The following is a 26,248-nucleotide window of genomic DNA, read 5'->3' on the forward strand; positions in this document are numbered from 1 at the left end:
TCAAAACAGAAGATGTGTTAAAATTTTAGAATCTCGTATTTAAATATAGTAAAGCCACGATTATCCGCGAGTGTCGTTAAAAAAAAAAAAAAAAAAAAAAAAAAATACTTCAATGGCGGTCAATTATTTTCGTTAGTAATCTCTGCAGACTGTTATTCCGCATGCAAATAAGTACTGTATGTTCTAAAACATAAAAGTAAATTGCATTGTACCATAAAAATAAGTATTTTCAGTATTAGTGCACGTTTCGACGTGCAACTCTACTCTGATAAGCGGTAGCCGATTGTTGTACGGTATGAAAAACGGGAATTGTGAACAGTGATTTGCGTGGTAGTGAATTACATTCACTGTTCACTGCGGAGTGAGAGTCTGCGTACAACCACTGGAGGATTAATTAGGAACCTAAAAAGGAGAAAAAGAAATAGTAAGCCCAGCCAACAACCGGGAAAATACAATAGGCCTTACAGTGTGAAGGTGGAAAATTACAGACAGGTTTATTGTGCATCTTAATTCTATAGGCCTTCTCGGAATTTGTGAATCAGTGGCAGGCTCATGCTCTTTTGTTTTGGTCATGGCTTTCACATTCTCTGATCACTGAACTTATCGACCCAAGCAATACAAACAACAAAACATAGTTTTTATGCTGTAATACTGTATTTTTTCTCGTGTTTGCACTTCATTTTTAGTTCTTTTATCGGGTTATACGCGATTTTCACTATCGGCTGTGCCCTTGCCACCCAGATCCGTGGATAATCGTTGCTTCTATATTAATATGAAGTACTTATTAATAGATATACCTTAGTGTATGTAGATTATACATAATATATATATTAGTACTGAACCTCCTTTTGGGGCCGCGGTGGCTCAGTGGCCTGCAAATGGCAAATTAAAAATAAGTGGTAGAGCGTTCACCTCTGGTGCATGGGGTTCCGGGTTCAAACCCTGATACCGCCAAGTGAACTTTGTGGTGGACAAACACCGTGTGCGTAGGTTTCCTCGGGGTTCTCCCGTTTCCTCACACTTTCTTCATTTCACCATTTTATTCATTTTTCATCATCACCGTCACCTTTAGTCTAGCCGGCATAATCGTGGGACGTAAAACTCAAAGATTCATTTCATTTTCATTTGAATTTCTTTTTATGATACACATATCAAACCTTTATTTAACAAAAAGCCGCATTTGAGGGAAGAACCAAAATTCTCAAGCGAATCGTTAAGTAAGGTTTTACTGAATTAATATAACAATAGTATGTTAAATAATAGTATTTCTTTAAGGTAAATTCATTGCTTTCTTTTTTGTAGTTTCTTCTTAAATTTTTCATTTTGTATTTTCAGCCAGTATACATTTAAGAAACATGAAAGAATCATAGCATTTTTCAACAATTTTGATGATTTCTTATGTGAAGAAGCCATGTGGCAGATTTCGGAATCCATTAAACCACGAGGAGGAAAGAAAACCCAGTCATAGAAAGAGGTTGTGTGTACCAGTATCAAAACTATTATCATTTTTTTTTATTGCATGGTGAAACAGGTTTACCCAATAAATATCGAATGTTGTGATTTATTTCTAGATGCAAAAGCGTAATATAATATATTATATATGTATGTGTGTGGAAGAGTGGTCAATCTAGCAAGATAAATATGCATGAATGTTTGATGTGTATTTGTGTATGTGTGTGCGTGATTTCTTATTAATGTTTACAGTTAAAGCTATTATTAATTTATTGAATATCAAATCATGCACGGCGGTAGCTAATCGTGAATATCAGCAGTTGGTTAATTCACAACGCACTGTCTATGGATACATTTTGTCGTTAAGTATCTAGGATTGCCAGCAAAAGCTGTCAAAATGCTGTTTGTGTTTCTGTTTCTAGAACTGTATAACAGTTCAAACGTGTTTAAACTTGTACTAAATGATTGAATTGGAACTGGATTTTTTTTTTTAATTTAATTTTTACTTGCTGTAATCGTTGAATCAAAAGCCCACAATCAACCCATGAGTTAATTTACAAATTCATTACGTGTATTTTTATTGAGAGTTTCAAACGTTCTGTACACTTAGAGATAATGTTCTGCGCAACTACGGCAAAAAGTGTGTATTCGTTAAGCCATTTTTTCATCATTATTTCTTTCTATTTTTTCATGTCGTTCTAAATGACAACGATCGTAAAGATTAAAAACAATTTTTGAACTACCATATTTCATAACTTAGAATCTGTCTATCTCAGGTGTGCCCTCAGAAAATATGCAAAATATACTTCGGCCCCACACACGCCACCCTCTGACGGATGAAACCCTCCCTTTGTTTAGGGAGAAGAAGTAAATGATCTCAGCTGTGTTGCCAATTTGTCATTCAGTCGCTTTGTCTTGACGAGTGAAGATCGTAGGCTACTTACAGTGGCTAACAAGACAGCAGCACGACAAAGTCCGTGAAATAATTCATTCTGGCAACGCTTCATCATCCAACAATTGAAAGATCTCGGCCGCAGCAACATGTCGTCCCTCCTCTTTCGAGGGAGGTACAGGAAAACATATCTACAGCAGCGCCAGTAGGGGGCACAGTTGAAATAGAAAGACTCTATACCTTATTTGCATTTCTTAGCGGAAAATGAAAATATTACCACACAACTGAAAGAAAAGACAGTAAAAGCTCTTTCCGAAAATACGTTTCATCAAATAGGCTGGAGGCAAAGCAGGTAAAGTAAGGCAATTAAAAACAGAGATGTAACTGTAAAAACATCCAGATGGACGGAATATGTAAAATTGCCAGTCAATATGACGTTTACCCGGGCACTTCATACCTATCCTTTTTCCTCTTTCAGTTTGATGAAGCGATCAGCGAAAGAACTTATAATACACTTGGTTGAGTATCGTGTGAGAATATTTTCACTTTTTATGCAATTATATTTATTTCTGATTTAAAAAAAAAAAAAAAGTCAAAATTAACAGTCACATGAATAAGAGAATGTCATGTATATTGTGTGTTACCAAGTATATATTTTTGGCCACGGTAATACAATAGCAAATAAAAGTATTTCATTCGTTAAAAAAGAAAAAAAGAGCAAAAAAGACGGTATAACTATAAATGGTATTATCAAAAATCAGTACGGTTCCTGAGTCACATCTGAAATCGTTTTCCACCTGTTCGATTGTTTATCCAGTAATTTTTGAACGGAGGAACCAATTTCGATATTATTCTTTTAAAAATAATAAATAAAAAATGGTCTTATTTTTAGACATGATATAAAATTGCCGTCAATGTTGTTATAGAGGTACAAGAAGTCAAAAAGTAAAGGAAATTTTGAGGAAAAGTACATTTATTCTAATGATAGAAAACTGAAACATAGATTATTTTTGTACATAATCTCCCTGCACTTCAACGCAGTTTGCCCAACGTTTCATAAGTTTTTTGATTCCATCGGAAAAAGAAGCTTTTCGGTTGCACCTGTAACCAATTTTGCATGGCATCAATGAGTTCTGCATCGGTTGCAAATCTTCTTAACCTGAACGCTTCCTTCAATGGAATACGCTGAACCATGGCTGGTATGTAAAGTATTGGCGATTTCGTCCACTGTGATTCGTCTGTTTTCCATTACCATACCCTCAACGACTTCCAAATTGTCCTCAGTCGTTGACATCGATGGCCTGCCCGATCTTTCCTCGTTACATAAAGAAGTTCTTCCCTGTTTGAAACGCTCTATACATTCGTAGACCTTGCTTCGCGATAAACAGCTGTCACCATACTGCGCTTACATTGGACGAATAATTTCCTCCTTGGTGCAGATTGACAATCGAGCTGCCATGTTTAACAGTCTGCTACACTCCAGCGACTAGTGCAGGAATAATAATGACACGTTGCGTTGAAGTGTTGCGGACGACACTTAATTCAGCGCTGGATACTATCAGTGTTACCAAATCCTGCAAAAAACCCTTTACTTTTTGACTTTCCCTCGTACCTTGTTTCTGTATACATAATTTCTTACTGTGTTTTCTAGCTCTTATTTAGAACAAAACTTGTACCATATGGTCAGTCGTTTCACGTAAATTATACTATAATATCTGTGTGCATGGCGCTATATTTCCTATGCAATGACAAATCAGTCTAAAATATACTTATTTTCATAATTCACCAAGAAATTTGAAAGAGGTTGTCAACAGTGTTAGTGCTTTTATTCTTTAAGTTTACTCTTTTGTAAATAAGAATGTCAGGAAAATTATAACATGCCTTGGTGCTAATTTATTTTTCATAGTTATTATTTATGCAGTTTTTAAGCGGAAAGTCATATTTTTAATGTACAGTCTAGGTTATGTGAAATGTGTCTGTGTCCCACCCAGATATTTTGTAGATAGCGAAGTTTTTTTTTTTTATTTTTAGTTTATTTTTTTTTCTATTACAGTGATTTTTAATTTAAAAAAAAAAAATATATCGTCAATACTTTTCTTACCTTGGTGGATTTTGCTTTGCAGCACAGTAGAGTCCCTAAAACTCGACACTCGATATCCCGGCAGTCCCACACCCTGGCAGAGCGAAAAAAAAAGCGGCGCACAGACCCATTCAAGGTCATTGCCGGGTATTTTTTTCAGGTCTGTCTTATCACGTAAATTACTGTACAGTGTGTATGCAGTAATTCTCATTTTCATGTATAATAAAGGCTCTATACCTTCATAAAGTACGTACTTTTCCTTTATTTAAGGATAATTGGGCGGTTTATTCTCTGTTATATTCTCAAATAACCAATACATACAAGTACACAGGGGCGGATCTAGGGGGGGGGGCGATCGGGGCAATCTCCCCCCTAGAAGAGGAAACTTTCTTATTTTAGATATATAAATAAAACCCATCCCAAAGTTTGGAGCCCTTAAAAGTAGCTGTATGACAACTCACCCCCCCACCCCCACCCCACCCCTAAGTCGGTCCTGGATCGGCCCCTGCAAGTGCAGTACTGTATTTTCCGAGGAAACACTCGAACTTATTCTTTTTTAACCCCCATTCCCGATAACCTAGCATTTTCACAAATTCGGCCACCCTTCATTCCACATTAAGCCGAGTTTTCGTGACTGTACTGTATTACAATACCTGCAGTTGTAATTACATTAACACATGTGCTTTAATATCTGATAAATTGAAAACAAAAGTGAAAGCTCAATCAAAGATAAGCAATATATTTATTCACTAGTAAGCATAATATTTATAATTTTAAGCACTATATAGTTAAATATATTTTTGTGTAAAGTCACATGTAAATGTCTTTGATGTAAATGTAAATTTAAAGCGTTCGGTGTAACTACATATGTCTTGCTTCTTGTAAAGGACAATATGAAAGAAGTTGGCAAGATTGAGTAATTATCAGGCCTAAAAGAATGTTATTGTTCCTTTGAAACTCAAATTTAACAAATATTTATCTGAACACTCCCTTTCTTTAAAGCTTTCTATTACTATGAAATAAACACGGCTGTATTTTATTGTAAGAATTCCATATTAACTATTATTTCCAAAACTCGTAACCCACAACTAAGCAACAAACAGAAAAGAATGAATCATGAATGATTGGATGAAACGTCAGAAGCAGTGGCGTACGCAAGTGGGGGTGGAGTTTTAACCCTTTTCGCCCCCTTTAAGCAAGATATTATACAAAAATAAAGTCTTGATAGTCAATAGAAAGGATCACTCGCTAGAAGTTTCAATTTCCATCCGGCAGGTGTGAACCGCTGGAGGGAGTTGGGTTCCGTCTAACGTCGTGATGTGCAATTTCTACTACCTTTCCAAAAGTAGAATTCAAAAATTCGCGTTCGTTCAAGAGTTAACGGATAACGGCGACTTAACTCCGTCCGTTAGTGCACACGATAAGATGTTAACGGATTGATTCCATTAACAAACTTAGATGATATAATTGCTCCAACTATCTATTACGAAAAACAGAATTCAAAACTTCGCTTTCATTAAAGAGTTATAATGTGGGGTAACGGACGCACATGCTGACATTACAATATTATAAGTTTCACTTGCATGATCCTAATAAACATTTACATATTAAGATATGTATTGTAACATACCTGATATTATATGAACTTCGAGCTTGAACCCCCTCCACTCCCCCCTTGACGAATTTCTGCGTACGTCACTGGTCAGGAATGTCACATGTGTATAAATGAGTTGGAGAATCCAAGGTGGGCTATAAGTCGCTTGATACTAGCAGTTATTCAGATCTCAGTTGATTAAAGTAGCTGATTGATCCAAACCACACGTTATGGTGTGGTTTGTGAATGGTACGTTGTAAAGATAGTTGAGAAAATTAATACAGATTTAAACGAATTAAAATTAGAAATTAAGACTATGAAAAAAAAAATAATTGATTAACATTGAAAGTAAAATTAAAACTGGCACATTTCGCTACAATACAATAAGGATTTTTTCAGTTATGAAAGTTAATGTAAAATTTAACACATAATATTAAGACCACGGGAAAATTAATCTCTTATTATGAAAAGTGACTGTTAATCAAACAAAACTGATAATTATGATAATAGAAGTTTTTGATATAAATTTTTAAAAAATCCTTATCAAACATCTGTTTTGTACGATCTTGAGGGAAAAAATAACAATATTTTAATCGTTAGGAACCGTCTTTTAACGATTATCTATTAAAAATTAACTCCTGTAAATTTTAATTGGTTACACTGAAAATTAACAAAAAAAAAAAAAAAAAAAAATCAATTGATTAATTTAATGGTTTAATTACAACTCTGATTGTAGGAAGTGATTTTACAGAGAATTTAAATCTATAAATAATTCATTTTTAAATACATTTTTCTCAAGTGACTTATATCCCACCTTGTTCGATTTATATGCTAAATGCTTAGGTTGTAGTGGTTATAAGAGAATATTAACTTACCCTTATTTGTTTTTAATTTCAAGTATAAGTATTCACTACTTTTGGATTTAACTGTGAAATGTGCAGTCTTGCGTATACAGTATAATGTGAACAGTTATTCTTCATAATTATTAACCATCTTAAAGCAGTAGTTCCCAAATTTCTTGAATTACGACACACTGTAATGAACGTCAACAGCATTACTATACATTTATTTGATTTTTTATTAGTGGTAATATAAATTACAATATTGTACACGCATATATTTCTATATAAAGTACTGATTGTGTGAGGAATGATCAGAAAGTAAGGTTACACAGCCTGCAGTACAATGTGTATATATTATTTCATACAACCAATACAGCCAACAAATAGTACATACATTAGGTTATTTTTTGACATAGTCTCCATATTGATTGAGGAACTCGTCGCATCCTGGGATGAGTTTGAAGATTCCATCCTGATCCTTGCGTGTTCAGTACGTTGTCATGAAGTGTTTCACCTCCTCGTCTCAAGCAAAGCGACGACCTCCTAGGTGCTTCTTTAAGTGTGGGAACAAGGGAAAATCGCTTGGAGCGAGGTCCGAGCTGTAGGGAGGGTGGTCACAGCGAAAATACTTCAACAGCGTGGTGGTCCTCTGGGCTGTATGCGGGCGCACGTTGTCTTGAAGAATGATAACGCCTTCGGTGAGACATAAAGCTCTACCATCTGCCGGTGATTTTCAGTCGCAGTTACATGTTTCGTCCACAAAAATCGAATAACAGCGGATTTTGTCGCGCGACCATTTTTCCAAACGAGTCGCCATTTGGGTTTATCTACAACTAGCGCTGTAGCACACTGGACGAAATGCACAACCTAGCTGTGCCAAGGTCCAAAATGAAGTTGCTTGGATTTGTACCTTTATGAGTCACAAAGAAACCACAGATGACAGAAATAACAGTAGAAAAAGTATTGCGTTCTGCAGAGAAATGGGTTTAAACTATAAAAGACGGGTTGTGAGACAGCAGCAGGTATCACAGATTTAGAAATCAGAGATTTATCACAGATTTAGTCAGATTTAGAGGGTTCAAGTTAACCCATCGTGTTCAACGTTCGCCCGACTGTTAGGAATCGAGAACTGCTGCATTGGGTGCTGCAGGGATGTACTGTGATTGAAATACAAATTGACTGAAAAATTAAATGAGTTTACAACAAGTAGCACGCGTACAACATCGGAAGTTACTGTTCATAGAAAAAGTATGTGATATTGCATCTTAATGGAAAACAATAAAAGATATCCACCTCGAAATATGTTTATATGCAATACATGAATGTTCTTCTATGCAATAATAGGGACATTAGCTGCAAACAACTGCAATCTGATGATGTGTTACGATGTCTATATTCCGGAGAACGTAATATTTCCCTGCAGAACGTAATATTTTTTCTACTGCTATTCCTGTCGTCTGTGGTTTCTTTGTGACTCATAACAGGTACAGTGGGTGCAATTCCAAGCAACTTCCTTTTGGTCTTTTGCACAGCTAGATTGTGCATTTCGTCCAGTGTGCGTAGGTCGCAAGTGGCTGAAACCTTGCACAGTTGCCAACTCCATGTATTAAAGCTACCGCACACTTCTTATTCCTCTCTAACAGACAAAAATCCAGAAATATCGGCTTTGTAATCTTAGTTTGTGATATCCTCCCTCATGTGTAGTAGGCAGGGACTTTTACTGGCACACTTTTGTCTCTAAATTGATTTTTAGCTAATTATGAAATCCTTCTTGTGTTTTGCATTCTAAAATTTCGCGACAAACCCTTGTGGAACTGGGCAACACACTGATTGGGAATTCCTGCTTTACAGCATAACATTGTATATTTTCCTTTATTTAGCAAAATTATGTTTTATTGTAGAGAACTATTTTCTATTGAACCTGTCATTATTTGTAGTCGCTAATATGAAAAGACATGAAATATCTACAGATATTTGAAGGTATAGCTTAGATTTCAATAAATTAATATTTTTGTACTAATTTTGAAAGAATACTTTTAAAAGATGTATTTTTTTGATGTTTTAATGAATAGATTGATGAATGATTTAGAGATTATATATCAAAGTAATAATAATACTAATAATCAGATCAGTGGCGTATTTAGGGGGGGCTTCCGGGCTTAAGCCCCCCCCCCCGAAATCTTACTTACTATAGTAAAGTATATGATATATCTTGCAGAATTTTCACATTTTCAGGCAAAGCCCTCCCCGAAAGTTAGCAAAGCCCCCCCCCGAAAGAAAATCGTAAATACGCCACTGAATCAGATTATATTTAATTAATTTGCTTTTTCGTGTGCCATGTTTGGTTGATCATTAATCGTTCTGTATAAGAAGCCAGATAATCAGCTGTAATTCATAAGGTGTTCAAATATGTTTGTTTTTCTTTTTTTTAACTAGTTTTTGTATCATTTATTGAAGGCAATATGTGGGGAAGTGTGACATCACTTCCGCTTGGTTTCTATGATGATATCCCCGTTTTGTTTCTAAACATACATTACTGTATAACCTTGGAACAGCTTATAAGGAATAGCATTGGGTAAAATTCCTTGAATATGTTGTCAAGAAAAAAATGGCGTAACTTATTAGTGCAGTGCAATGCAGTCTAATGCAATTTCTGTTTTTAACGTTCCACGATTATGTACCAAGATTAAGGGAGATGCTGCTGATGATGATAATGAATGAAATAGTGGAATGAAAAGTGGGAGAAAACGGAAGAACCCCGAGAAAACTCCCCCACACGGTGTTTGTCCACTACAAAGCTCACTTGGCGCGAGCTCAGATCAAGTCAGGGACACCACGCGCCAGAGAGGACCATGGGGGCTCAAGGGTAAAGAGTTTACACCTGGTGCGTGGGGTCCCTGGTTCGATTCCCCAGCCAAGTACGTTTGTGGTGGACAGCATCGTCTCCGTGGGTTTTCTCAGGGTACTTCCGTTTCTTCCCACTTTCTCATTCCACCAATTCTTGCATCATTCATTTGCTTTAATCATCGTCTCCGTTAGCCTGAATATCATAATCGTGGGACGTTAAACTGTAATACTTCGTTTAATTTTCCCCACGCACGAGAGGTGAGCATTCTACCACTGAGCCATTCTAGCCTCTATTTCACATTAATATTCTGAATTTTGCGAATTTACTTTTAGTTGTGAAATTAAGAAATCTGACTCACCATTCAAATATACGATTTGAATGTTAAGATGTAAGGATATGTTTTCTTTGTAGTTAGCAGGTGAAGGGATGTATAGTAAGTATCCTTAGTTTCTTCATTTTTTCAATAGTTGTAACCATCCTTTTAATCCTTTGCACCTGAAGGTAACAAGGGTTTAAAATGCCATGAAATGAAACCTATACATTCAAATGATGAGTCTAAGGTTTCTCAGTGGGATATCGAAAAGCCATGCTTTTGGGAAGTAAATTCCAGTAAACATATTCAGTCATTCTATCGACAATTGAATTTCTCTTAGCAGTTTAATAAAATGTTATACATGTCCTAAAATCTTTACAGTTCGAATTAAAATTAAGTACGCCGAGCAGTTTCAAAGCTAATGACGCAAGATGAAAAAGTCCAGTTAGCTTTTGAACATAAAGAAAGTATTAATATTATTAACGACATTCTGTGGTAGGACAAGTATCAATATTTTATTGAATCGAATTTACTTGTGTAGGAAAAAAGAAAAAGAATCCGAAATATGTGTACACTTATAGACACAGTAAGTGATGCCATTTTTTTGTTCAAGAAGTTTGTGTTAGAAAAGACAATAGTGACGTCACAATAATAATTCATTGCTATTGTTATGTACCAGTGATTAAAGTATTGAAAATGGTTACGTAAGAGGTGTTTCTAAATGGAAACAAAATGGTGATCATTACTCATCGTTATGATAGGGTGACATCCCAGACTGTTGAAATTGGCAACAGTAAATATCGAATTAAATTATTTAGATTAGATTATTAATATTGAAAAGAATAAGTAGTGTAAAGGTCGGAAATGGTTTGGCAGTGGTCATGTGATGATTTCCTAAGACCCATCATGCACTGCCGTATTTTCCCATGCATATGCCACACTTTCCTCGAAAAATAATCGAAAATTAAGTGTGGCTTAATCATAAATAGCACTTACTCGAAGTATGAGTCATCGTTGCTAATTGATGTGATGGAATGCAAATTATTAGGGGGAAAATTCTAATTCCTAAAAACATCTAAGATATAGAATCTCCGTACATTTTTAAAGCATTCCTCACCTCTTCCTCGGCGAATCAGAAGAAAACTTGCTGCTACATAGTAAACACGATGTATGAAATTCTTCGTTTGTCCATTAAATCAGAAGTGATGGGATGAGCTCGAAATTTGATAGTAAAATGTTTTCTCCTCCGATTTTATGTGTAATGAAAAATCCTTGGTACCTATTTCTGTATAAAATCACAAATAGCGGGTGGGTGTGTAAAGTGCGTTAAGTAAAAAATTTAGTGTAGTGTTTAGTGTAGTGTAGTATAGTGTAGTGTTTTAGAGAAATCGCATTTGAGAGTTCAGGCATGAATCCAAAATCCGGTTTTAGGAAGTGGTTAGCTGTTGTAGCTTGTCATGTTAATAGGACTGTTTTTTGGATTTATGTCTGAAATCCAAAACCTGATTTTTAGATTTATATTTGAACTTTCAAATGCGACTTGCCTAAAACACTAACTTTTGACTTAGCACACTTTACACACCCACCCGCCAAACAGCACACACTTAATACATGATATTGAACTGACCCTCAGCAATGTTGAACTGCGAATCGTTCAGTAAATTGATGATATTGTAAATTATTTAAAGCATTTAGGCACTCAAAAAATACTTCATGTGTAATAAGTATGCGTTAGTAGAAACAACGAATCAAGTTGTGACTGCCCTGTAGAATTCAAATTTTTCTTATCTTCTCTTCCAACCGAGGAAGAAGTGAGGAGTGCATCGAAAGTACGCAGATTTTGTCTTTTCGGTGCTTTAATGTACGACTTTATAAAATTAATTAATTAATTTACAGTTGAGTCAATGGCGTGCATTCAGTCTAAGAAAGTGAAACAGTGCTTCAGTAAGCCTTTTTTTTTTCAGACGCAGTCTAGGTGTATGTTACAATTTATTTTCTCTCGAAAACTTTCAGATGGGTCACGACTTCTTTCTTCTTCTTCTTCTTCTTTTAAAGCTACTCATTAAACCCTTATTGCATGAATGGGCAGTAAAGGGATGGGGTAAAACGGACGTGGCACAGAAGAGGTTGCGTAGAGAATTTCGCTTCACTTCAATTTTTCTGACTGTAAGAGTGAGAGACTGCTGTAGTGCTGTATGGTGTAGATTGATCAGTTGATCTGTAGTGCGGTGATGTGAAAAAATGTGTATTTAAAAGATGCAATGAAATCGCTTCATCCAAGGAGTTTGGCTCCTTGGAGGGTTTGGTTACAAGCATATAATTTGAAGTACTCACCAACCACCTCTTTAAAAATTATTGCAAAAGTACCGCAGAATTCTGAAACATGGATATTTAGATAGAACACATACTAGTTCCTAAGTGAAGTCTTGACCCGACTACCTTTAAAGTTTTTTTTTTTTTTTTTTTTTTTTTTGAAATAATTATGTTTTCGGCAGCTTATAACTCCGAAAGGAAGTATTTGTACACCCAGATTGGTCTATACTTTTTGTCTTACCTTTGTGTCAGGAATCACCTCCCAAATGTTGTCGGTGTTGTTTTGAAATATCCTATATATATATATATACTAAAAATTCGACTCCTTCAACGGGTTTGACAAGCACTACACGCCTTTTTTGTTGGTTTAACGTTTAATGCCATTTAATTAAGTACATTAATAAATTGGGTTGTTAGTTCTTTTAAGAAGAACCTATTTATTCTCTAATAAAGTAATGTTCAGGTGTAGAAGTAGTGTTTTCGTTCTGATCTGTTTGGTTTCATGGAGCTGAGGCTTCAAAATACTTTCTAAGCTAGCTGCGACACGCGAGTACGGTTATTCTTAATGCATCATCATTCGCCATGATAAATGGATCAGTGTTGAAAAATTTCCAATCTTTTAATACCCTCTTTATCTATCTGGAAGAAATATACTCGTCATTACCGTCCATTTAATCCAATATTCTACTTTCTCTTACCCATCACATTCCTCAGACTACAGTTTTTTCCCAGAGTATGTTTTACTAGTTGCTTTGGTTAGTTAGCCACAATATTATTTTTATCTACTTGACTCCTTGCTAACACTTTCCCATCACATATTTTTTTAAAGTCAATCCACTCAGTTAATTTTCTTCATCTATATCTAACATCTCCAAGCATTTGTAAATATCTTCAACATTTGTTCCTAACTCATACATGAGATGTATATTGTTAAAAATATCAGAAATATACATATGAATATTTTTAAATTTAAAATTCAACAACACTTTATGTTGTTTACAGTTACTTTCCGGTTGATGAAAATTGGCGTCTGTCAGTTGGACAAAGTACGTAGTGCGTTAAGGCGCTGTTGCTAAAGGTTCTGCAGTATAGAGACAGTAGCTCTGGTGACTCATTCGAAATGCTTATCAAGACATAATTCTAAACGGCAACTTTTGAAATGCCCGCCATTCCTGTTCTAGTAAGTTGGCAGCACTGAATGTTATAAGATTTTCATCTGTTGTCGTTGTGGTTAGTAGTCAAGTGGAGATTCAATCTAATCTTGAGATTCTGAATGTAAACAGTTTAATATAAAGAACGCACCTTTTGAAATGCCCGCCATTTCTGTTCTAGTAAGTTGGCAGCACTGAATGTTATAAGATTTTCATGTGTTGTCGTTGTGGTTAGTAGTCGCTGAATAGCACATGATCGTCATCTGTTTTCTGTACGAGTAGTAATGGATTCAGTTTATAGTATGACAACACGCTGTTCCTCGTGAAGCGTTCCATCCCTATACGTACAGAAAACAGATGACGGATCATGTGCTATTCAGCGACTACTAACCACAACGACAACATTTCAGTGCTGCCACCTACTAGTATATTTGACAGAAGATTTTATATTCAGCTACTGGCAACGGCGTGTTCAGTGACCGTATTTGCCTAGAAATAATATGAAAGAATATATTACAGCGACTGGCGAACAATCTTCTCCTTCGTTTCGTTTACTGCACGTGTAGCTATCTAACAGACGCCAGCTTTCGTTAACTGCACAATAGCATTGTACGAACTTGGATGAGCTATTATAAAAAATGAATGTAGAAATATACTCAATGCAGCATAATTATAATTATGTTTTTCTTAAATACACACGTCTTATTGCTATTCATAAAACTTTACGATGAACACACAACAAAAACAAAAGCAAATGGCTTTCGTAACTGGTTGCATATCTATATATGTATGTCTGTACGTTTCTTTTACATATTTTAATATCACTTCGTAGCCGATTTTTTCATAAATAGAATAATGCCATTCAGTAAATACATAAAAAAATAAAGGAAAAATACACTTAATTTTATAATATTATGTTATATTAACTTTTTTTTTTTTTTTAGAAAAATGAATACATAATCATTGATCAAAGATGTATGTATGTGTTAATAATTGTGTGCTCAATGAATTGTAATATAAATATTAATATATATATATATATAAATGTACGAAACATGCCTTGTTTTGTGAATTTTATTGACTATAAACATAAATAAATATAAAATGGTGCGTGTATATTATTATTTTACTGTATGCAATTTTTTTTATTGTACAGTTAATTTGTCGTATGTCAATGTGTGTAAATATATATATATATAGTTCAATGCACTTTTTTAAAAATATATATTATTTGTATGTGTCAAAAAATTAGTTGTAGAATATTTTAAAAAATCGATTTTATATAGTGCATTAATTTGTATTAATTTACATAATGTAATGTAACTACTTATTATTTTTTGTTGTTTCTTCGCGAAAAGTAAAGAAAAAATTATGTTTTAAAATTGATGGATGTGCTAATTATGAAGTGCCATGAGTGTTTTTTGTTGATTTTTTTTTGTATTATGGAGTTCTTTTTATATACAGTATATAGTTAAAACATCACACAAGTGTTGTAAGAAAAGTTCGTACAAGTCACAATATTAATAAGTTGCCATGTGTGAAATATAAAATTTATATTTATATATAAACTGTATGTATTTTTAAAAGCCATAGAGGCGATAAAAAAAGGTAAACCAGAATAGAAGCCTTAAACACTGTACTCATGAACAACTGTAAACTTTTTTTTTTTGGGGGGGGGTTATATTCCAGTTGACAGATCCGTGAGAAAAAATTAAGAAGTATAATTATACGAGAATTTATATTATACAGTTCTTCAGATTGAAGCTTCAGACGGAATAATCCACAGCAGTGCTTTACCAAATTCATTTAGGATATGATCCTGAATATATCTGTGTAAAATGAACCGATTGGTGAAATAAATTACGTTGTCTTTCGATGTGAACGAACAACGAAAACTTGATATATTGTCTTAACTGTCTTCGGGGCTCATGCTATAAGTGCTAAGGATTTAGAAGTCGGAAAATCACATTACATGCACCAGGTTGCAGAATATGCTGTCATTTAGTGTTTCACATGCTGGCAATGCTAGCACAGACATTTCTGTCTGGTCGATTATGAGGAAGGACCAACGCTCTTACAATCGGAGAAACGACAGAGAGAAACACGTTAGAGCAAATATGAGGTAAAGAGAACAAATAGAGGAAAGAATTAGAGAAGTCATGCATCGACAAAGTAAATATCTGGAAAACTATTGTTCTTGTTGGTCTGCCACCACGTCCTATCTGCTCCTTGTTTTCTCTGTATGGTTTACTGAAAATAAGAGCAGCTAACTACATTATCATAAAGTGTCCATTTGGCAATTACTCTGCCACCATAACAAATAAGCAGCCACTCAAAAGATAACAACAACTTTGGAATAACGTTGTTTGAAAGCACAAGAGCAAAGCTAGGAAAGAAAGTGTGATTATTTTATTTTTCGGATTAGAAAAAAAAAAAAAACATCGAGTATAACTAGAAGGTCCTCACAGGTGTTTCTTTACTGACTTAATTACTGTTTATACATAGTATCTAGGATGTAAATTCTGCTTCACTTGTCGGTCATCATTAACACGTTTTCCACCTTTAAAAAAAAAAAGAAAGAAAGAAAAAAAAAAAACAGAATCCGAAGCAGCCGTTGTAGTGATTAGTGAGCCCCGTCCGAAGATGGTCCAGAATCTGAATTTTCACAGCGAATTCCATGGGGCTGAGACCTGAAGATGCTCCATCTGTATTTTCGTAGCAAAGTCCATGGTATTGAATTCAAGTTTCTACATGACCCTCTTCCCTCAGTGCAACAGCTATCAGAAAACAACTCCACCATGGTTTAGCATCCGTTAATAAATTATTTGCTTTGTCATTATCAGCACTCCTTTAATAATAAGGTCACGATATATATAAATAAAATTAATTTGCCCAGTTAGATTTTTTTTAATGGCTGTTGTTTGAGGCTTCTTATCTGAATTTTATCTAATTTATATTTATATATATATATATACACAAACACACGTAAATATGCAATTTACGTAAATATGAGTGTGAGTGTGTATATAAATATGTGTGTGTGCGTATTAAATATGTGCAATCGATACAGAATATTGTATAGAATGTATTGAGTTTCTTTTGTTTATATAAAAAGATGAAAGCAAACTATGGAAGTAGTTTTATTTATTTATAATTTTTCTTGATTAAACCTTAAATTAACTGTAAATTAATCTTTGGAACCGTCAGGCCAAAGATGGAACGGAACATGGCAAATTAATTTGAACTTCGAGCGTTTTCTGATCATCATCTTCTTCGTATTGTTTTAACGTTTCACAATTATGCTTCAAGGCTAAGGGAGATGGCGATGATGACTGTGCTAATGCTTGAAAGGTGAAATTAAGATAGTGGGAAGATACGAGAGAAGCCCGAAAATACTCACGTACACGGTATTTGTCCATTACAAAACCCACTTAGCGCAAGCTGAGCTCGAACTAGGGATCCCACGAACTTCAGGTATTCCAGCACTTTACCATTGATTCCCTCATTTATGCTTCAACAGGAGGACAGGTACTTTTAACTTATTTACGAATGCGTGGAAAATTACAACTCAACATCAATAAAGTAATATATGTCTCCAACTTAAAACGTTTTTTTTTCAAGAATTCATTTAACCTAATTTTCGAAACGAGGTTTAAAGGGTCTATTCGGTTGCATTGATGTGAACAGACTTTGGGGAAGATGGTTGAAATTCAGCTCAAATGTAGAAGAGGCTATGTAGATTCTATATTCCAAAAGCAAAATGCCCTAAAATGGATGAAACATAGTAAAAAATCACGAAAGATGAACATTAAAGTAAATGGAAAATCAGTGAAAAAAAATTAAGTCGTCCACATACCTCAAAAACTATAATACAGGGCGATTCTTTATAGGGTTTACAACTTCAATCAGTTATAATTCTTTATTGAAACCACATACAGACTTGGTTTAAAAGTCATTACACTGCAAAACACTTCAAGATTGTATTTTTATTTATTTATTTATTTATTTATTTTTTAAATTTTATTTATTTATTTATTTATTGTGACAAGTCCATTATGGCTCAATGTGCGCATCTGTGGTCATCCTGGGCACATCCCAACAAAAATCTATTTCCTGCCATTTCGGGTTTAGCGTTCGCAATGGCTGTTGTGATGCGATGTTTCAGTTCATTAACATTATCAGGTAGGGTAGGGAGTGTACACCTTATCTTTCACACCCCCCCACAGAAAGAAATCAAGTGGCGTATAATCTGGAGACCGTGGCAGTGGTGTAATCGTCATCTAACTGTGGAACAAAGAAGTTCTGGAACATATCAAGATAGGTGATGCCGGTGATGGTGCTCTCAGCAAAGAACAATGGTCCATACACTTTTGTTGTGGAAACAACATAAAACACATTTACTTTGGGGCTGTCACGAACCAGCTCCAAGTGCACATGTGAATGTTCCGTGCCTCAAATACAACAATTGTGTATATTGACTCGGCCGGAAAGGTGAAAAGTTGATTCGTCATTGAATACCACATTGTTCAAGAATGACTCACTATCACTAATGCGACCCAACGTAGTAACACAGAATTCATATCGGGTATGTTTATTCGCTTCACTCAGTGCTTGAACCAAGGACAGTCTGTGTGGCTTCATGCACAAACATCTACGTAATACACGACAAACAGTGGTCTAAGGGATATCAGTTTCTTGTGATGCACGTCGTGTAGATTTTCGAGGACTGCGGACAAAACTCTCCCTAACTGCTTCTACCACATCATCAGTCACGGGTGAGCGCCCTGGAGCCTTTGTGTGCTGCAAAGAGCAACTTATTTCAACAAATGTCGGATGTCATTTGTACACTGTTAGTCTGCTGGGTGGTTCTTTGCCGTATTAAGTGCGAAATTTACGCTGTACACTCGTTGCTGACTTCGTTTCTTCAAACCAAAACGCGCACTTAGCTCTTTCCGCACCAGTGAGTCTCCATTTTTTTAACGACTGACCGGTGGCTCAGTGTGTGGTCAACTCCGCAACTACTCACTACGCGAATCAAACTTGAAGTGTTTTGCAGTATAATGACATGTAAATCAAGTTTGTATGTGGTTTCAATAAAGAATTATAACTGATTGAAGTTGTAAACCCTATTAAGAATCATCCTGTAAGAAGATGGCTAATTGAAAACTTATTGCAAAGACATAATGAAAAGCCGAAAAGCAATGTATAGCACATAAGGTAAATATGTATAGAACATTGTCAAAAGCAAATTGTTTAAGTAAAATCAATAATAATGATGAAGCACAGTATATGCATCTTCGAATTACATAGCGCGCCCCATACCGAAGTTACGTGCTTGAAATATCTCACATACTTCCAGACTCGATTTAACACGCAACATGACTTTTGACCTGATCCCGTGACACAGTCTGGTGCTTACAGCAAACGAGATAGGCCCTTTATTTTTTCTGTTAAAAAGGTCTACGCACAAACGAAGGAAACCTGCATGTTTCAGTTTAGCAGAGAAATTAAAGCCACTGAGAAAATTGCCAGAGAGCAACGAAACAATCTGAAAAAGTTTTTGTTTTCGCTGATACAAGGTAAGGTATATTTATTTATACAGGGTGTTTCAAAACAACACTGACAACGTTTGGGAGGTGATTCCCGACAGCAAGATAAGACGAAAAGTATAGACCAACCTGGGTGCACAAATGCTTCCTTTTGGAGTTACAGGCTGTCGAAAACATGAAAAAATGAACCTTAAAGGTCCATATCTCCAATACTGTGGCACCTACCGTAGTCGAGTCAAGACTTCACTTAGGAACCAGTATGTGCCTTACCCAAATATCCAAGTTTCAGAATACTAAGGTACTCAAGTAACAATTTTTATAGAGGGAGCTGGCGAGTACTTCAAATTATATGTCCGTAGCCAAACTCCCTATATAAAAATTGTTGCGTGAGTACCTTAGGATTCTGCTACATGTATTTTTGGATAGGGCACATATTAGTTCGTAAGTAAAGTCTTGACCCGACTACGGTAGGTCCGATAGTTTTGGAGCTATGGCCCTTTAAATTTAATTTTTTCATGGTTTCGACAGACTATAACTCCGAAAGGAAGTATTTGTTCACCCAGGTTGGTCTATACTTTTTGTCTTATCTTGGTGTCGGGAATCACCTCCCAAACATTATCGGTCTTGTTTTGAAACACCCTGTATATGTTAACTATAAGCGTTCACCTCCGGTGCTTGGGGTCCCTGGTTCGATCCCAGCTCGCGCCGTGTGGACTTGGTGGTGGACAAACACCGTCCTCGTGGATTTTCTCGGGGTTCTTCCGTTTTCTCCCACTTTCTTCATTCCACCATTTCTCATTATCATCGTCTCCTTTAGCCTAACCGGCATAACCGTGGGACGTTAAACTTAAAAGATTTCATTTCATTTCATTTTTAACTATAAATAACTTATGAGCTACAGAGCCATAACAGCATAAACAGTCTCTCGCCCTTTGAGTTCCCTAACGGCTTATACTTAGGATCGCAAAATTTTTCGGAATGAAGAAAGGTAAGTTTTATAGCTTGTATTTGTAGTTTACGTTAAATCCGCTAGATGCGCTAGTTGTGTAAACAGTAAATGCAAATGGCGATCACGAAGGTAGAACGTTCTCATTATGTGATTGAATTTGCACGAACAGAGTTTGACAATTTGTGACTCCTTCCTATGGGAGTTAATGAAACATTCTGTGTACGTTTCCCCATTGCCACAGGACCAGGAATGTTTGAATGTAGTGAAGCAGGTAACTGAGGATACGTTGCAAAGTGTCTGGCAACAATTGGGTTATCGGGTGGATGTTTGCCATGTTACTCAAGGTGCTCATATCCAACCGGTGAAATGTCCACAAAAATGTATTTTCCTTCTTTCCGATCAAAAAATGAAATCTTTGAGTTTTACGTCCCACGGTTATGCCGGTTAGGCTAAAGGAGACGGTGATTATGAGAAATGAGTGAAATGGTGGAATGAAGAAAGTGGGAGGAAACGGGAGAACCCCGAGAAAACCCACGCACACGGTGTTTGTCCACTCTTTCCGATCAAGTTTGCTTTTGTATGTCATTTCAGTACAAATATGGTTTCGTTTAGCACCATTCTCGCGGATTGAAATACTATTGTTCCTTTTTTTTAAGTATACAATAACTGATATAACGTGATTACATTTGATGATAATGTAATATCGTATCCAAATGTTTTATCCACGTAAATATGTTTATTTTCTCTGCAATTTTGGTGGAAATTATAGTCAGGAACTGAATGCAAAGTTCTGAACAATTATTTAAACCATTTAAAGCAGGGATGCAAATAAGAAACAAAATTTTACTCTCCCAAGAAGAAAGCTACTAGCCCATACCCCACAATAGAAATCATCCACTTACCTTCGGTATGATATTAAATACTTTCTCGCACCGATGAACCACTCGCCCCTGGCAAATGGTTATTTGCAAATTAAATTAAATCTTTAAGTTCTGCGTCCCATGGTGATGAGGAGTAATGAATGAAATGGTGGAATGAATTAAGTGGGAGGAAACGGGAGAACCCCGAGAAAACCCATGCACACGGTTTGTCCACCACGAAGTTCACTTGGCGGGGGAGGGGCTGGGATCGAACCCGGGACCCTAAGCACCTGAGGTGAACGCTCTACCACTGAGCTACCGCGGCCCCCACGAATGGTTATTTGCATCCCTGATTTAGATCATATGTATTGCATGTGTCTCTTTACGATTTTCTTTTTTTCTTTCTTTTCTTTCTTTTTTTTTTTTTTTTAAAGGAAGTTCCACCAAACTTGCTGAGAACTGCTATCATCATGTATGATGTAAACTTACAACTAGGGATGGCCAGAACCGGTTCCTCATGGAACCGGTTTTCAGGTCTGAACAGATCCGGTTCCGGAACCGGTTCTTCGGATCCAGGTCCGGAACGGTTCTGAAAACCGGTTCTCCGAGAACCGGTACAACTTGCTGAAACCATATTAGTTTCCACCGGGAATAGAATCCAGATTTTTTACTGAAAAGGCGAGAAGGCTACCAATTGAGCTCAAATGTAAATTTTGGTCTGGAAGGCTAGTGGGTAAAGTTTATATTCATATGAAAACAATTTCTACGAGGGCCGTTCAGAAAGTAAACAGGAATTGGGTATCTCAACAAACAAAAGAGATATCAAAACGAAACCTCACAACAATACTAAACCTAACACTACCTTTCTACATAATCACCAATATTATTGAGACAATCATAACGAAACACAAGTTTTTCAATACCAACCTTATCTGTCCTCCAATGACAAACCTTATGATACTGTTTCTCGTTGGAAATACTTGAAAAGTGTTTCAGAATTTTCGTAAATTGTGCCCCTAAAAGAAGAAAAGGGAGGCAATTTTCTTAATATTAAAAATTTCGGTTATTTATTCAGATAATGTATATGTAATCAATTAGTTGGATTAGAATGAAATGAAATGAAATATTTGAGTTTTACGTCCCACGGTTATGCCGGTTAGGCTAAAGGAGACGATGATGATGAGAGATGAGTGAAATGGTGGAATGAAGAAAGTGGGAGGAAACGGGAGAACCCCGAGAAAACCCACGAGCACGGTGTTTGTCCACCACAAAGTTCACTTGGCGGGGGCTGGGGTAGTTGGATTAGAGTTTAGTATAACTTTTCAGCGTTGTGGCTATATAAGAGTAGAGCCTACAATTTAAGAAAGAATCTGAACCACTAAAAAACATTCAAATTCAAGGCTTTTTCTATCGGGAAAGCGGGAATCGAACCAGGTATGTTCAATTTGAGCACTTACTTAAGTTGAAGGTATATAAACTCTTTATTTAAAAAAAAAAAAATGAAGGGACTCGTATTTCAGTTTTCGAAAATTCCAACACTGAAAGGTAAAATGAGCAATACTAAATCGAAAAATAATAAATTAAAACATTGAGATGGAAGTTAAAATTTATAACCTCTAAAACATAATTGTTTCAAATGTGTTTGTGTAAAGGCAACCAAGCAATGCCCACTTTTGTTGCCTGTCTCTGGCCTAGTCAAAGGCAGTGCGAACGAACACTTCTGTTAGTAACTCTATAGATAATAAATAGAGGGCAATTCAAAATCATGGATCCAATTTCAGAAATTTATTCTGTGAAATATAATACGTATGTTATTGAGAGACTTGCGCTTTGAAATGTTAACTTTCAAAGTTTAGTTTCCACTTTTTACCGCTAGGAGTCAGCAGCGAGCAGTTAATGGCGTTGACTGGAGAACAGAGATGTTTCTGTGTGCTTGATTATCATGTAAATAAGTGTGTGATTAGTGTTCAACAGCATTTCCGTATGCCAAATATCGGAGAGACTCATCTACGGGGAAGACCATTCGTAAGTGGTATACATATGAAGATTTCAGAGATTCGGGCTGCATATGTAAAAAGAAATCGACTGGCTTGTTATTGACTATAAAATACTACAAAAACGTTTGTCAGGAGATACCTACACTATCGGCTTGATGTATGACGTGTAACGCGAGGTACTCACAAGAGCGCCGATTTCTTTGTAAATTTGGGGGGGGGGGCATATGAAGATTTTTAAGACAAATTGCATGCAAAATATTGTATATTCATAAATACAACACGGAGGGCCACATGAGCGTTGGGGGGGCCTCGGTCCCCCCAGGTTCGGCGCCCTTGGGTACTCACATGGAACAGTTGTGGTACATTCGAAGAAACTTTGAACAGTTTACCTGTCTATGCACATGTCTCACAATAACATAGGGTATACATTTATTAGATCTCACAGAATAAATATCTAAAATTGCGTCTTTCATTTTCACTGGCACTGTATAAAAGGAAGAGTATTCAACCCAGAACGATTGTGAGAAACTAAAATCTAATAATTCTTCGATCTCTTCTACTGTGCACAAAACCACTAATTTATTTGTTCTAAGAATGAAATATGGAAATAATTGCTTCGAAAGAGGTCTCTCAGGACTTTGTAAATTTTAACCCTTTCAGCCCCGATTTTTTTTTTTTTTTTTTTTTTTGTTTACTCACCGATTTTATTTTTATTTTGTCCTATTATTCTTTATTTTACTTAACAAATAAAATAAAACCGTCACTTTGTTTGCAGATGTCATATTGAGAGAATTATGGACGTGCAATTTTTGTGTGCACCCGGGTTGAAATACGATGTAAAATACAAAATTGCATTAATCCAAAAGATCATAGTGATCTACATAGTTTAGAAACTCAAGATACATCACTAAAGCAGAAGGAGGATTTATTGCAAATAGTTGTTTCGCCAAAAATAAAACAGTCTACGTCGCTGAGCTTCGTCCATTGTGATAGCCCCTCAAGTACTCTACAAGAAATGTGCTTAGCTTCCTGATAACGGATGAAAACACCAGAGAAATAGCGGAAAGCGATTTAGACATGTTCAAAGAATACTGACACGAAAACCCAGCCATTTTGAATTCTCTAGAGTGATTATATTAATCTTAAAATATGATGTACACATATGTTACCGCCAAGGGCGCTAATTTTTCTGTAAATTTGGGGGGGGGGAGGGCATTCAGATGCAGACGGCATATAGATGAGGATTTTAAGAAAAACTGCATTCAAATTATGCCAAATATTGTATATTCACAAATACAATGAGAGGCCCACGTGAGCTTTGTGGGAGCCGGGCCCCCCAGGATCGGCGCCCTTGTTTACTGCCAGGGCTAAAAAGGTTAAGATACTATTCCAGCATTGCTTGGGGAGGAATCGGGGTAAACATATCGGACCTTATGCAGTCATTTTGACGTACGATTAAGGTCATACTAAAGGCCTGACTACTGCAGGGAACATATGTTAGTCGAAGTCTTTAGTATGGCACTAATCACGAGTCAGAACGACTCTGCATAGTATAAGGCCCATTATGTCTGCAAGAAACAAAAAAAGTTACGTTGGCTTTGAGAGTTCAAGATTTTTCCTTTTAGAAATAGAAGGGAATTATGCTTCGTTGTCTTTACATACTGTTTCAATATTTTCTATACGTATATAATGTACCATTAAGATACTTCTAATATAGCTCTATAAGACATATGATATTATGGGAGTCACGTGAGCAGGAAAACCATGCTGCGCCACAGAATGGGAGTTATCAATCGAAAAGCAACCGCTCAATCCGGAAGTCATCGGATTCGAAAAAAAAGGGGGGGAAGCGGTGTAATATTGCGAAGTCAGGTGAGTATGGCGGATGTGGAATTAGGGTTAACTTCATCACCACGCGGCTCCATAAATACAATAAACTGTAAGGTTATTATTAAACAAACAGTATTTCACGACTTGTGAAAGGAAAATTCCTGGAAGTTTTCTTTTTCCTCAACTGAATGCCAGTATTAAAGATAGGCATGCTCTATTTACATTCCTTAGTTTCCTTTATATACGAGGATGGAACATTTAATTTTAGTCTATTGAACGGACCGTAACCTGAAAGATTGAAATTTACTGAAAGTATTCATGAATTATAAATTAATGGGGGGGGGATGTCCAAAGATAAGGCATATAGCACCAATCGATAGCTCTTACTAACCTGAACAATGTGAGTGTAAATACTCATGCGTAGTGTTAGAGAAATGGAGAAAGTGAATTTATTTGTAGATCCAAAATTTGATGCTGTACGAGTAACATTGAGGTGAAAGTGATTCTGAAATATAGCCTCCTAAGCCATGATTGAAACGAATGGGTCGATGTCATATATAAAAGTAGAAGGCGAGAAAATGGAACAGGTGACTAGTTTTTGATAACTGGGTAGTACTATTAGTGATGATATGAAGTGTGAATGTGAAATAAAAACAAGGATAGGAATGGGGAAACAAGTCTTTAGGAGGAAGAAAATACTAGTTTTTGGGGCCTTGATTTGAAGAGTTAAGAAAAAGACTTATAAAAATGATTCGTGTGAAGTATTGTGCTGTATGGGTCAGAAACATGAACATTACGCGAAAATGATGAAAAACGGCTGGAAGCTTTCGAAACGTGGATGTGGAAAAGAATGGAGAGAATTAGCTGGGTCGAACGGAAAACAAATGAGAGTGTGTTAGAAATGGAGTGGGCGAAAAAGAACAGTTTTAAATATTATTAAGAAGAGGAAGAGAAACTGGTTGGGACATTGCCTAAGAAGGAACTGTATCATGAGAGACGTGCTAGGAGATATGATGGGAGGAAAGAGAGGGAGGGGGAGAAGGAGACTTCAATTAATGGACGATATTAAAACCAAAAAATCGTACATACAGGCAAACAAAGAGGTTAGCGGAAGACCATGGAACTTAGAAGCTTCTCAGTTGCAGCAAGTGACCTGCCAATAATGGCACAATACCTATAATGATAATGGTGATAACTTCTACATTATATCACTAGCAATATAAGTATAAAGTAAGATTATTGAAATATAGCTTAAATAATTTTAATTCTTGTTCAATTAAAATGTTGTCCAAAAATGAGATTTGTATATCAGTTTTGATAGATTACATCAAGCTAAATAAAATAACGTGTTTGAGGGTAGTCTGATGCGTAGGTTTTTGAAAATAGAAGAAAATAAACTTTTGCAATAATAATAATAATAATAATAATAATAATAATAATAATAATAATAATAATAATAATAATAGTAATAATAATACAGTAGTAATAATAGGGAAAGACGGGGTAATAAGAGACAGAATGCCTGATAGTTTGGTATCAGCAGAAAAACCGAAAAAAATTGCACAGCTTACTCAGCGG

General features: G+C 35.9%; 1 protein-coding gene and 1 long non-coding RNA gene across 5 annotated transcripts in view; one reads left to right on the forward strand and one right to left on the reverse strand.

Annotated features, from left to right (window-relative positions):
* C3G (C3G guanyl-nucleotide exchange factor) overlaps positions 1 to 16,614 on the forward strand; it is a 211,415-nt gene extending 194,801 nt beyond the window's left edge. For all 4 annotated transcript variants that reach the window (XM_081764273.1, XM_081764274.1, XM_081764275.1 and 1 more), the window contains exon 15: positions 1,336 to 16,614. In XM_081764273.1, coding sequence (XP_081620399.1) covers positions 1,336 to 1,468 — 133 coding nt within the window. In that variant the 3' untranslated portion in view covers positions 1,469 to 16,614. The remainder of the gene's footprint in view (positions 1 to 1,335) is intronic.
* The window catches only part of LOC145689922 (uncharacterized), a 268,690-nt gene that overhangs the window by 72,944 nt on the left and 169,498 nt on the right, over positions 1 to 26,248 (reverse strand). The window lies entirely within an intron of this gene.

The sequence above is a fragment of the Thermobia domestica genome, chromosome 7, assembly GCF_964235325.1.
Source record: "Thermobia domestica chromosome 7, izTheDome1.hap1.1, whole genome shotgun sequence".
Lineage (NCBI taxonomy): Eukaryota > Metazoa > Arthropoda > Insecta > Zygentoma > Lepismatidae > Thermobia > Thermobia domestica.